Below are 15,077 nucleotides of genomic sequence, written 5' to 3' on the forward strand. Positions count from 1 at the left end.
TTTTATTTAAATAAACTTTAATAATGTTTGAACCTCTTTTTGAAAGTGTGTTTGCATATCTGGCAAAGCAAAATTTTAATCAAGAGCAAAAAAATTTATATTTTTTTACATCAGATGAGTAATGTGCTGACAGAACAATGTTTAGAAAAAGGAACATCTCACACACAAGTGTGAATATCCAATCATCACGCTTTGGAACTGCAAACGGATCAAGAGCAAACATTTTTTAAATGCTCACTGCAGTAGAGTAGTAAAAATACTAATATTGTTCTATTTAAGCTCAGAAACAGTTTCTAAGAATGCCAGTGTTGGAAGGACTTCAAGAGCTCATTTAATTTCTTCTATTAACCCCACAGGATCGTACATGTACACCCTAAAAATAATGCTCTGGGGAAGGCAATCTCAGTCTTAACAAGCTGGGAAAGGTAATGACAGCCTTAAAAAGTAATCTTTTCTACTATCTGAGAAAACCTAGTTGAGGACATGCCTTTGGGTGTTCACTTTGAAGCTTTTAATCAGATCCCACTTCTTCTGGTTCTGCTCAAGGAGAACAGCTAATCCATTACACACACACACACACACACACACATTTATTCTTAACATATAATTCACCTTTTTTCCACTCTGTTGACAACTTTCCTCCTTGATCCAATTTAATAAAATTAAAACAAGAAAAAGGCAAAGTTTTTCATTGCCCTATCATAAAAAGACAGACTATAAGCAGTACCCTAGCCAGAGCAGAGGAGGGATGCTAAGAGCTCTTATTCATATACATACAACGGATCTATTTAAGGGTGATTTATTACGGGTGATCTGCCTGAGACATCCATCACCTACTTATTACCAGGGCTAAGTACATCTTATTGGGCAAATAGTTTAGTTTTTCCTTTCTTGCTTACATATCCAGCATGTGTTCTTCCCCAAACTGTGGGTCATGGTAAGTTTTAGCCTAGTGCTTCTGATAAACCCTATATGTTAGTTATAAAAGAAAGGATACTGTGATAGTAAATTTTAGGTGTTGACTTGACTGAATTAAAGAATACTTAGAGAACTGGTAAAGCATTATTTTTAGGTATGTATTTAGGTGAATGTGTTTCCAGAGGATACTAGTGTGTGAGTCTGAGTGGAGTAAGTGCTGCCCTCAGTTTAGGTGTTCACCATCCATTTGGACACCATCCATTTGGCTGGGGCCCTGGATAGAATAAAAACAGAGGAAGGAAAATTGGCCTCTCTCTCTCCTGGTGCTGGGATATACTTTTCTTCTCCTACCCTGGGTCTTTGGACTTGGACTGAGCTGTGCTGCTGGAATACCAGGGTCTCCAGCTTGCAGACAACCTGTCATGGGACTTCTCAGCCTCCATAATGACATGAGCCAATTCCCCTAATAAACCCCCTCTCATATATCTTGAACTCCTGGCCTCAAGTGATCCTCCTGTCTGAGCCTCCCAAGTAGCTGGGATTACAGGCATGAGCCTGCACCTGGCCCCTTTCATATACCTATATATCTATATATCCCATTGGCTCTGTCTCTCTGGACAACCCTGACTAATATAGATATCCATTACCTAACATGTACTGAGCTCTCACTTTCCGCCAGATGCTGTGCTATTTTACATAAGATCTCACTGAATCTTCACAACCAGCTATGTAACACATGGTGACTCACCTTTTAAATAAATAATAAATAAAACAAATGATCAGATGTGAGTGTCACCTCTTTTCTGAGCCTTTCTCCGTTTCTGGAAGAGGTCCCAACATATTTCAGAATGGACAGAAGAGAAAGAGGGGTGGAAAGCAAGTCACATGGGAATGGACTGAACTACTTCAGTAACATCTATTTCCATTTGCAAGGAATCTGTATGAAAATCTGTTTAAATGGTTCACACTGTTGATATTTTAATAGAATAGATTTAATTTTACCTAAGTTGCTTCTTTCCTAAATGACTTTCAGCACTCATCTAAAGGATGGTAATAAATCTTTTAAAACAATAGAGTGGACAATGTTGAAAATTTAGGTTTCTCTTCCAATAAATATCAAATGCATGCCAAGCCAATCAAACAATGCCAATAAATATCAAAGCAGTAGTACTCACCTCCTTTGCACTCTTAATTTTGGTTAGAAATGTATGGAGCTCCATTGTTTCTGCAAACAGTGCACGACATACTGCCTGATAATGATTTGGTGCATCTGATTCAGTAGGGAGATGAGCAGCACACAACTATAGAAGGGGAAAATAAAATAATGGTGCTTCGTTAATATTTGGGTTTTTTTTTTGTACCTAAAAACAGACACGAACAGAGCGCAGTGGTTCATGCCTGTAATCCCAGCACTTTAGGAGGCCAAAGCAGGTGGATCATGAGGTCAAGAGTTCGAGACCAGCCTGACCAACATGCTGAAACCCTGTCTCTACTAAAAATACAAAAATTAGCTGGGCGTGGTGGCACATGCCTGTAATCCTAGCTACTCAGGAAGCTGAGGCAGGAGAATCGCTTGAACCTGGGAGGCGGAGGTTGCAGTGAGCGGAGATCATGCCACTGCACTCCAGCATGGCTGACAGAGTGAGACTCCATCTCAGGAAAAAAAACCCAAAAAAACAGACACACCCCTACATCTGTATTTTCATACTAGACAGCCAGGCAATTCCCATCATCCAGGGCTTCATGTACCACAAGACCACTGTAAAGTCTAAACAATTACACGGGAAAAGTGGTCCACTAACTAACAGACCCAACAGCACAGATGAGTTTACTAGAATTAGCTTCTAGTAAATTTGAAAATGATAGGACATATGTAAAAGTTTTGGTTGGGAACAGAAAGGGAAACACCATTTACTGTGTACTGATGATGGCTCCAGTTTTTAAACAGTTACCATTTATTAAGCAATTATCATGCCAGCTACAGTATCTGACATGTCATATATACGACATAATACCATTTACTCTTCAATGTAATGCTGAATTATCCTCATTTTATGGAAAAAGAAACTGAGGCTAAGAGAGTCACATGACTTGTCTGTCCACAGTTACATGGTTACCATGAGGGAGAAGGAGAATTCAAACACAGTCAGTCCCTAAGGGGTTCTGAAGCCAGGCTCATTCCAATACATGTTCAATTTTGTTCTGAAGCCAGGCTCATTCCAATACCTGCTCAATTTTGTAACATAGTTAAATAAAAAGCATGTCAACAAAACATGTGGTTCTGAAGCCAGGCTCATTCCAATACACGTTCAATTTTGTTCTGAAGCCAGGCTCATTCCAATACATGTTCAATTTTGTTCTGAAGCCAGGCTCATTCCAATACATGTTCAATTTTGTAACATAGTTAAATAAAAAGAATGTCAACAGAACATGTGGACCTCAGGGAAGCTGCCTCATCAGTAGATGGGGAGTGGAGAAAAGAGGGCAGAGGGCAAAGTAAGGCCACGGGTGCTGCCTACAGCCCTAATGTCCTTTACCATACATAGTTCACAATAATCCTCATACAACTACTTGTGGGTAAAATGTGCAACTTAATATCATGCAAAGCAATTTAGAAAAATCAAACACCATTGAGTGTATCAGACTGGAAAGACATCCTATTAAGAGGCCCATACACAGGAATAATTTTATCTTTCTATAAAATAATTTTGTATCCATGTACAATCATTACATTTTAAAGTACTTCATTTGCACTAACAAGCTGTAAGTTCTCTTAATTTCTTACTACAGTCAGTAAACTGGACACTAATACAATAACTAAAAATATACATCTTATTTTTAATAATTTCTATTAATTAAAGAATAAATGATATCTTTGTAGTTTGTAATATCCTTAATAATGTGGCTTTTTGTTTTCATGTATAGTAAGCATCTTATACAATCTAATAGTTAGATCACTATCTTTCATAAAATACATTCTCAAGAAAATATCTCTAGTATGAATAGGAAACCTTCTTCACAGTACCAAAAAAAGCTAAACACTGATTTATCTGGAAGCATTAAAAGCAGAAATCTCACAAGTTTATTACTCACAGAGCCACTAATAAACATACATTTTTTGCTCAATTATTTTTGTATTTAGAAAACACCTTGCAATACAGAATTGCCATTCAAGGTAATGAAAGACAACTACTAAGGCTTTACCTTATGTAACTTACCCTCATCTTATATTCCAGTTACATAATGAAATGGCATAAAGCCACTGGGTTTCAAAGTTTTCAAATGCTATCCACAGTAAGAAATAAATTTATATATATTTACATATTATACACAAATGCATGCATATGTGCATGTTATACATACAAAAGCTTCACAAAACAAAACTTGCACATTCACTGTTGGGATTTCAGAACCCATTCACTGGTTGTAAACTGCAACTGTAAAAACACTGGTGTAAAGGTAATAGCTAGGTCTAAATAACACTTTTTAAAATACATATGACAATCCTACACACAGACAATCTAAAGTGATGCTACTAGAGTTAATAAGCAATTTCAGCAGTTGCAGAATACATGATTAACAAACAAAATCAGTTGTATTTCTACACACGGCCAGAGAACAATTGGATAATGACGTCAAGAAAATCATTCCATTTACAATTGCATCAATTGTAAGGAATTGCTAAGGAATTTTGCTAAGGAATTTGCTAAGGAAATTTTGCTAAGGAATTTTGCTAAGGAATTTGCTAAGGAAATTTTGCTAAGGAATTTGCTAAGGAAATTTTGCTAAGGAAATTTTGCTAAGGAATTTTGCTAAGGAGGTGTAAGACTTATACACTGAAGAGTACAAAATATTGTAAAAGAAATTAAAGAACACCTAAATAAACAGAAAGACATCTTGTATTCATACATTGGGAGACAATATGGTGAAGGCAACAACATTACCCAAAGTGATCAACACATTGAATGCAATCCCTAACAAAATCCCAACAGCCTTTCTTTAAGAAATGGAAAGGCTGATCCTAAAATTCACATGGAATTGCAAGGGGCCCCTTGCAAAAACCCAATTTAGAGATCAGGAAACTGAGATTTAGACCAGGTAAGTAATTTGCCCAAGGTTACACAGCTAGTCGATGGCAGAAACGGAACCGAAACCAGATAGTCTGACTTTGGAGCCCAAGTGCTTTTCCATTCTACTCTAAAATAAATGTAATTACCTTTATATTAAAGAGAATAATGTTCTTAAAGCACTTAAAACATAGAGCATGGTATACAGTAAGCAGCAACAAAATCATTTCATAGTTACAGAAAAGGGACATCAGGGGTTGGGGGACAAAATTAGGTTATATGACCTTGGACAAGTTATTTAATATTGCTGGGTTTCCATTTATCTCTAAAAAGAGAGGACGGGTTTATGTAACCTGTTCTATAAATCTGTCTCTCCTCTTGGCTCCACTATAGACTTCTAAATTAAACTGAAATGCTGAGGTTTTTGAAGGCTCAGTCTTGGATCTTTGGGTATCCTCTGCTTACTGTAGCTGCCCTTGTCTAGTCTAATGGCTTTAAATGCCACCTGTAGGTTGATAACTCCTCAATCCCTATTCCAGGCCAGCCCTTTATGCTGAAAACGTATGGCTATGTACTTAGCATTTCCACTCAGAAGTCACAAAGACAGCTCAAACAACTCTAAAAGTCATCCTTTTTTCCCCCATTAATATAGGGTCTTGCTATGTTGCCCAAGTTGGTCTTGAACTCTTGGGCTCAGGCAATACTCCTGCCTCAGCCTCCTGAGTAGCTGGGATTACAGGTGTGCGGCACCATGCCCAGCTGAGAGTCATCCTTCATTATTCTTTTTTTCTTTTTTTGAGACAGAGTCTTGCTCAGTCGCCCAGGCTACAGTGCAGTGGCACGATCTCGGCTCACCGCAAGCTCCGCCTCCCGGGTTCATGCCATTCTCCTGCCTCAGCCTCTTGAATAGCTGGGACTACAGGCGCCCGCCACTATGCCTGGCTAATTTTTTTGTGTTTTTAGTAGAGACGGGGTTTCACCGTGTTAGCCAGGATGGTCTCGATCTCCTGACCTCGTGATCCGCCCATTTCGGCCTCCCAAAGTGCTGGGATTAGTGAGCCACCGCGCCCGGCCAATTATTCTTTATTCCCATACCACTCATATCCAATCCATCAGTGAGTCGTCTTGTTTCTACCTTCAAAATATACCACCTGACAGCTCTCTACTTTTCTCCATCTCCTCCACCATCATCACAGTCACAGCCACCATTTTCTTTCATTAGAGGACTCCTAACTTCCTCTCTCACTCATCTACACGGTTCTCCACTTGACAGGCAAAATCTTTTATAAATGTAATTTAGATTATGTTCATCTCCTGCTTAAAAGCATCCAATCATTCATTCAAACAATACTCACCAAGTGCCGACTACGTCCCAGGCACTGTGGCAGAAAGAAGACACAGTATTCGATATGGTTTGGTTGTGTCCCCACCCAAATCTCATCTTGAATTCCCATGTGTTGTAGGAGGGACCTGGTAGGAGATAACTGAATCATGGGGGCAGGTCTTCCCCGTGCTGTTCTCATGACAGTGAATAAGTCTCATAAGATCTGATGGTTTTACAAGGGGGAGTTTCCCTGCACAAGCTCTTTTTTGCCCTGCTGCCATCCATGTAAGATATGACTTGCTCCTCCTTGACTTCCGCCATGATTGTGAGGCCTCCTTAGCCACATGGAACTGTGAGTCCATTAAACCTATTTTTCTTCCCGGTTTCAGCTTATGTCTTTATCAGCAGTGTGAAAAAGTTCTAATACAGTATTGAGCAAGTCAATGTCCTGTTCCTCTCAAAACTAGTAATGGGTATCTCAGACCCTTTAACATACACACACACACACACACACACACACACACAAACACACGTTGGGAATAACAGCTACTATTAAGAAAAATAGGCCAGATGTGGTGGCTCACGCCTGTAATCTCAGCACTTTGGGAGGCTGAAGTGGGTGGATCACCTGAGGTCAGGAGTTTGAGACCAGCCTGGCCAACATAGTGAAACCCCGTGTCTATCAAAAATACAAAAATTAGCTGGACATGGTGGCGGGTGCCTGTAATCCCAGCTACTTGGGAGGCTGAGGCAGGAGAATTGCTTGAACCCGGGAGGTGGAGGCTACAGTGAGCCGAGATCACGCCATCACGTCACTGCACTCAGAGAGAGAGAGAGAGAGAGAGGAAAGAGAAGAAAGAGAAAGAGAAAAAAGAGAAGAAAGAGAAGAAAGAGAGAAAGCAAGCAAGAAAGCAAGAAAGCAAGAAAGCAAGAAAGCAAGAAAGCAAGAAAGCAAGAAAGCAAGAAAGCAAGAAAGCAAGAAAGCAAGAAAGAAAGAAAGAAAGAAAGAAAGAAAGAAAGAAAGAAAGAAAGAAAGAAAGAAAAGAAAGAAGAGAAAAAGAAAGCAGGTGAGAGGTAGAAAATGAGGCCAGTGGTGGGGAGGGGCGATAATCTGGAAAGACTGGTCAGTAGGTGGCACCAGAGCAGAGAGCTCAATGAAGATTGGAGTGAGCCATGCACAGACCTAAGGAAAGAATGTCCCAGGTATGGGAGGGCCAGTGACTCCCACTGAACTTAAATCCCAATCTCTTCTGTGTTCCTCAAGTCCTTCATCATCTATAGCTCACACCTACCTCCCAAATCCCATTTGTGGCTCTTCTTTCCACTTTGTTTTGGTAATCCTAGACTTGTTTCTTTAAAACACACCAATCTTTTTGCTGATTCTTCACCCTCCAGGTGTTGATTTCAATGTCACCTGCTTAGAACATCTTCCCCGTTTGTCCTTTCTAGATGCACTACTCACCTCTAATTTCTCTGTTACTTTTTTTTTGAAATGGGGTTTCACTCTTGTTGCCCAGGCTGGAGTGAAGTGGCGTGATCTTGGCTCACTGCAACCTCCACTTCCTAGGTTCAAGCGATTCTCCTGCCTCAGCCTCCCAAGTAGCTGGGATTACAGGCTCACACCACTATGCCTGACTATTTTTTGTATTTTTAGTAGAGACAGAGTTTCACCATGTTGGCCAGGCGGCTGGTCTCAAACTCCTGACCTCAGGTGATCTGTCCACCTCGGCCTCACAAAATGCTGGGATTGCAAGTGTGAACCACTGCACCTGGCCTCTCTGTTACTTTTTAATCACTGCATTCTGCATTTTCTTCTTAGCAATTATTAGGATTTAAAGTACAGTAGTTCCTCCTAATGCACAGTTTCACTTTCCATGGCTTCATTTACCTGTGGTCAGCTGCGTCCGAAAATATTAAATGGAAAATTCCAGAAACAAATAAATCCTAAGCTTTAAATTAAATGCTGTTCTGAGTTGCATGGTGAAATCTCACACTGTCCTGCACTGTCCTGCCCGGGATGTGAATCACCCCTTTATGCAGCATATTTGCTCTTAGCCTCAAGCAATCTACCTGCCTCGGCCTCCCAAAGTGCTGGGATTATAGGCATGAGCCACTGAGCCTGGTCTGCATCCAGGCATTCGTTATTATTCAGTTTATTTCCATTGTGATTTCCTCTTTGACTCTTCGGGCATTTAAAAGTAGTTTCTTAATTTCCAAGTATATGTGGAAATAACAAAATCTTTTTATTATTCATATCTGGCTTAATTCCACTATGGTAACAGAACATCTCCTATGTAATTTTAACCCTTTGAAATTTGTTAAGACTTGCTTTAAGGCCTAGAATATGGAGAAATTTTTAAGGGTTCCATGTATACCTGAAAAGAATGTATACTCTGCCGTGGATGGGTGGCATGTCCTATTAATGTTAAGTCAGGTTTGTCATTCTCATTGTCCAAACATTCTATATTTGTACTGATACTAAGAGAGGTATTTTAAACCTCCCACTATGGTTGTAAATTTGTCTACTTCCCCTTTTAGTTTTGATTTATTTGTTTGAATGTTGTTCAATGCTACTGTTATAGGCTATGTTATTAGGTGCACATAAATTTATGAATGCTATTTCTCCTTAGTGAATTGAACTTTTTATAAGTAAGCATCCTTTTTTATCTCTAGTAATGCTTTTTGCCTTTAGGTCCATTTTATATTAAAATAATATCTGTGATACTTTTCTTTTGGCTAGAATGTTGTATTTGTCCATTCTTTTACTCAAGCTTTCTATGTCCTATTTATAGTGTCTACTCTGTAAACAACATATGACTGGATTTTGTATTTTTAATGTAGTATAAAAATCTGTGTCTTTTAAAAATTAGAGTATTAGGCTAGTACAATCCTCAGAAATACAGTGTTAGCCATGTATGTAGTTTTAAATTTTCTAGTAGCCACATCAAAAAAAGTAAAAAGAAGCAAGTGAAATTAACTTTGATTATAGATTTTAGTTAACCCAATACAATAATATATATTATTGTAATACTTCAAATTATAGCCAATACAAAAATTATTAATGAGGCTTTCTTTTTTTTTTTTTCCAAGATGGAGTCTTACTCTGTTGCCCAGGCTGGAGTGCACTGGCGTGATCTTGGCTCACTGCAACCTCTGCCTCCCGGGTTCAAGTGATTCTCCTGCCCCAGCCTCCCGAGTAGCTGCGATTACAGGCATGCACCACCATGCCTGGCTAAGTTTTTTGTCTTTTTAGTATAGACGGGGTTTCACCATGGTGGTCAGGTCTCTAACTCCTGACCTCAAATGATCCGCCCACCTCAGCCTCCCAAAGTGCTGGGATCACAGGCATGAGCCACCGCACCCGGTCAACGAGGCATTTTACATCCTTTTTTCGGTATGAAGCATTTGGAATCCAGCATAGATTTTGTACTCTCAGTCCGTGTCAATTCAGACGAAACACATTTCAAGTGACTAACAGTCACATGTGGCTAGTAATTACTGTATTGAGCAGTATACATTTAGAATATTCACATTTAATGTAATCACCAATATAGTTCGGTGTCCAATTACCATCTTCTATCTGTTTTCCCTGTTCTATATTCCTTTTCAATTCTTTCCATCTCTTCTTTTGGATTACCAGTAATTTTATTAGCTTCACCTGCCCCCTTCCCTATTGGCCTGATATTTACAAATTATTTTATTTTTAGTGGCTTTTCTAATAAAGGTTAGGCTTTAGTGGCTTTCCTAATAAAGGTTAGCACTAATAAATTAGTGCTTTAACCTCTTCCCAGTCAATGCCGAGGTCTTGGAACACTAACTCCACTTACTCCCACACAATTTTATGCTATTGTTATATATTTTAATTCTAAATATATTCTACATCATGTAAGACATTATTATTTTTTGCTGTTAATATTCATTTAGATTTGTTTTCATGTTTCTTTTTTTTTTTTTTTTTTTTGAGATGGAGTCTTGCTCTATTGCCCAGGCTAGAGCGCAGGGGCACAATCTTGGCTCATTGCAACCTCTGCCTCCCAGGTCCAAGCCATTCTCCTGCCTCAGTCTCCCAAGTAGCTGGGATTTCAGGCATGCGCCACCACGCATGATTTTTTGTATTTTTAGTAGAGATGGGGTTTCACTATGTTGGCCAGGATGGTCGTGAACTCCTGACGTCAAGTGATCCACCTGCCTCGGCCTCCCAAAGTGCTGGGATTTCAGGTGTGAGCCTCCGTGTCCGGCCCATGTTTAATTTTCTTTGCTCTTCAAATCATCTGCATCTCCTAATTTCTACCGGAGGTGGACTGCCTTCTGCCTGACGTATACTAATTTCCACCGGACGTGGACTCCGCCTTCTGCCTGACGTATACTAATTTCCACCGGACGTGGACTCCGCCTTCTGCCTGACGTTTTAGTCAAGGTCTGCTGGTGACACATTTTCTGTGTTTGTCAGAGAAGATATTTTGCCTTTTTTAAAAAGAAACAAAACAGAACAAAACAAAAAAAGATCTCACTGTAACACCCAGGCTTGAGTGCAACGGCACCATTACTGCCCACTGCAGCCTCAACCTCCTGGGCTCAAGTGATCCACCCTGGCTGATACTTTACCTTTATTGTTGAGACATTATACTGGATAAATAATTCTAGATTTAATGTTAGAACTCTCAAGCTGGCATTCCACTCTAACATTACTCTTCCCCTGACTTACTTTTTGAAACGAGCACTGGAATGCCTGCCCAATCTGCCTCACAGTGTTATCATCAGGCTCCAGTAATAGAAGGGGGATATAAAGGCATTTTTCAACTACAATGTACCATATTAAAACACAACAAATTAATAGATTAGTTGGAATAAAAGACTATCCAGGATAAAAGTTACACATTAAAGAGGATCTTGCTTGCTAAGAATTGAAAACAAATTGTTTCGAGTTCTTAAACATCCCATTATTTGTATCAATCAAACTTAGTTTCACATTTCTACTTGAAACAAGGAGAGTTACAATTCTTCAGATAATTCTTGTCTTCTCTTCCAACAAAGTAAACAATGAGTCCATTTATGAATTGAGGTTTTCAACCTGCTAACCAAACCACAAACTCATATCTGCACTATATGATGAGGAATCATGGGTTTTATAGTATTTTAAAATGTCCATTTACTTGTAAAATGTTTCAGCAATTATTTTTCTTCTCATTCAGCTACATGGAACACTCAGAACAGTTATAGATGTGGAGAATTTTACGGGTCAGTTTTGATTAGCATGGAAACCAAGAAACAACAGGTAAGGTTGTGATATTCTCCAATAAAATTTCTAATAGAATCGGTAATCTTCAGTTTTCCTTCAATCTATAAAACCTTTAAAAATTTTTCTTTCTTTCTTTCTTTTTTTTTTTTTTTGAGACAGAGCCTCGCTCTGTCACCCAGGCTGGAGTGCAGTGGTGCGCTCTCGGCTTCATGCAACCTCCACCTCCCAGATTCAACAGATTCTCGTGCTTCCGCCTCCTGACTAGCTGGGACTACAGGTACACGCCACCACACCTGATTAATTTTGTACTTTTTTTTTAGTAGAGACAGGGTTTCCCCATGTTGGCCAGCTGGTCTTGAACTCCTGGCCTCAAGTGATCCACCTGCCTCGGTCTCCCAAAATGCTGGGATTACAGGCATCAGCCATCATGCCCAGCCTTTTTTTTTTCTTTTAAATAGAGACGAGGTCTCATTATGTTGCCCAGGCTGGTCTCAAACTCCTGAGCTCAAGTGATCCTCCCACCTGGGTCTCCCAAAGTGGTGGGATTACAGGTGTGAACTACCATGCCAAGCCAATAACCTGTCTTCATAAGTACCCTTTTAACTATTCATTTTTCATATAACGATAGCAATAAGTTAGGGAACCATAGTAGCTCAAATTAAAAAATAAAAGGTATCCCTTCAAACTTCTAAATGTCCAATAATTTTTTATAAGTTAAGATATTTAATGTCATTGAATAAAAACTTTAAAATTGCAATTACTCTCTGGACCTCATCTTCCAAACCTGTAGTTTAAGACAGCAATCTGGCTATGACATGTTACATTACTGGTGCCAGGGCTGATTTTACAGATCTAGTTGGTTAGGTAGGTGTTCCTTTCCTCTTTCACCACTTCTTATGCATACTTCTGCCAACATACACACCACCAAAATACTGTTAGCTCACTTTCAGATGTATGAGTGGTTTTGCTTCTTAATGTAAAACCTTTTACTCTTCATGTTTTCAATCACTATTTATCAATGGTCTTCCACAGAACAAGCAGGTCATTTGTGGTCTGCAGAAAGTTTAACTGGCCTTTAAGTATGTTTACATATTTTTAAAAAATAAACCTTAACATCTAGAAAACATAAATAAAACACATCAAATTTCTATTTGTGTATTATATGTATGTATTTTATGTGTATAGCCTGTTGATTTAAAATGAGAAGCACTACACATCTTAAAAGAACTAAATAAGATATCCGAATTTCTTAAGAATAATAACTTGTATGGTTCTTTACACAGTCTTTGAGAGTTGTACCATCGAAGGAGGCCTAAGGAACGGGGCACTCGGCACACTTGAAAACTACCATTGTCACAGTGCCTCTATATTCCTGTCTCTGAAATGCTTTATGAAGAGCTGGAAAATAAGAGATACACCATTGACACTGCTTATAAAACCTAGTAAATATCATATGTAAGTATATATATCATATATAAGTATAAAACCTAGTAAATATCATATATAAGTAACTGAAAACAGAACGCTTTTATGGTTAATTTGACAAATATGTTTGATGTTAATCTCTGCACATTTGGCATGGTAGATTTTATGACCTTCAAGTACACAGCAAAATTTAAAAGAGAAAAATTAAGTATAACCAACCAAACTTGCTTCATTACATATAAATACCACTAGGTAAGTCAAGAAAACCTAAAACAATCAGTTGTTATACTTGAGATGCCAAATCTTCATGTAGGTAAGTGGATCACAGTTGTTATTTACTCTAGAAAAAGGCCATACGAGGTCAACTGAAGACATAATGCCCAGTCAAGCTGACACATGATATGTAATGATAAGGGGCATATAATATCTAAAAGCGGTTTCTTGAGTTATGATTCAATCACAAATGTCCATGTTCAGGCTGCTGACAAGTCTGGGAATTATTATTAAATGCTGAATCACCATTCTTTCTTTACTATTTTTAAATAAATACAGATATGTGTCAACCATTCAATTTTCAAAAAATAACAGTCTGGACACAGTGGCTCATTTCTGTAATCCCAACACTCTGGGAGGCCAAAGCAGGAGGCTCACTTGAGCCCAGGGGTTCAAAACCAAGCTGAGCAACACAGCAAGACCCCATCTCTTCAAAAAATTTAAAAACGAGCCAAGTGTGGTGGCATACACCTGTAGTCCCAGCTACTCACGAGGCAGAGGCTGCAGTGAGCCATGATCCCACCACTGCACTCTAGCCTGGGCGACAGAGTGAGACCATCTCTCCAGGGGGAAAAAAAAAGAAGAAATAGTAACTCTTGAAAAAAAACAAGTACTGCATAAAACGCTGCCTTACCTTCATGACATCTCTATACGACCGAATAGCTGAGATTTTCCTCTTTTCATCTTCTTCATCTTCCGGGCCTTCTTCTGCAGCCTCATAGCCCTCATCGTTGCTGCCGTCAGCTTCTACCGTGTTGGCCATGCGATCGATGAGCTGCTCTAAGGGAGGGCTTAATTCCCTTTCTTCATTTTCCTTCAAACCATAGTCCAGTGCTTTATAAATAATAATTCCCAAAGATTCAATGACCTAGAAACATTTAAAAAAGTGGTTAGTGGAGATGACTGAAGAGCTTTCTAGGACTAATTGTGAGGCATAAAATGGTTAGTATGATTTTTTTCCCTCAAACCAACATACAACACATACATAAACCCTTTTTATAATCTCTTAGATTTACACTTTGTGTTAAAAATCTATATTTGCCATTCATTTATAAAATATTAACCGAGTTGATTTTCCACATGTCCAAAAGGTATTTCTGAGAACAGATATAGTTATCAAAAAACATATCCTCTCAAAACTCTTATCCCAATGTTTATCTATTTAGATATTCACAGACATCCCAAGTATCTGAAAGACTGAAAACTCAGTTATGGGTAGCAATTAACTTAAGCCTAAACAACAACAAAAATCTGTTATATCCATATACACACACTTCTCTAGTTCCATTCAATCACTGAAAACACAGCTCTCTCAGACGATGCAAACAAATGAGAGACCTTTTGCAAACCCTGAATTTTCAAGGTAGCTCACAGATATTCCTCCCTACCACCCACCTCCATCAATATTACTACCGGGCAAATGAATCTCACGTATCAACAGTAGATACACCACTGTTGCATACCACCTTGACAACTGCTCCAGACTTTGGCCACTGCAGGAAATCCCACTTTATTTCTCAATACCGCCTTTCTGCTATTAAACAAAAAAATCACATATAAAACCTTTTAATTTTATTGTTTTCTCTCTCTCTCTCTCTCTCTCTCTCTCTCTCTCTCTCTCTCTCTCTTTCTTGCTCTCTCTCCAAAGAACACTGGCAGCCAGCATGGTGGCTCATGCCCGTAATCCCAGCACTTTGGGAGGCTGAGGCGGGCGGATCACTTGAGGTCAGGAGTTTGAGATCAGCCTGGCCAACGTGGCCCATCCCTACTAAAAATACAAAAATTAGCTGGGTGTGGTGGCGTGTGCTGGTAATCCCAGTTTCTTGGAAGG

At 39.1% G+C, this 15,077-nt stretch overlaps 1 protein-coding gene and 1 non-coding gene across 7 annotated transcripts in view; both read right to left on the bottom strand.

Annotated features, from left to right (window-relative positions):
- LOC105478922 (spire type actin nucleation factor 1) overlaps positions 1-15,077 on the bottom strand; it is a 192,720-nt gene that overhangs the window by 81,874 nt on the left and 95,769 nt on the right. For all 6 annotated transcript variants that reach the window (XM_071085718.1, XM_071085719.1, XM_071085720.1 and 3 more), the window contains exons 3-4: positions 13,881-14,114; positions 2,094-2,219 (exon numbers count right to left, since the gene is read on the bottom strand). In XM_071085718.1, coding sequence (XP_070941819.1) covers positions 2,094-2,219; positions 13,881-14,114 — 360 coding nt within the window. The remainder of the gene's footprint in view (positions 1-2,093; positions 2,220-13,880; positions 14,115-15,077) is intronic.
- LOC112426150 (small nucleolar RNA U13) lies at positions 109-210 on the bottom strand. The gene has a single exon (XR_003017430.1). It is a non-coding gene; the product is annotated as a small nucleolar RNA U13 (small nucleolar RNA).

This window comes from Macaca nemestrina, chromosome 19 (assembly GCF_043159975.1).
Source record: "Macaca nemestrina isolate mMacNem1 chromosome 19, mMacNem.hap1, whole genome shotgun sequence".
Taxonomy (NCBI): Eukaryota; Metazoa; Chordata; class Mammalia; order Primates; family Cercopithecidae; genus Macaca; species Macaca nemestrina.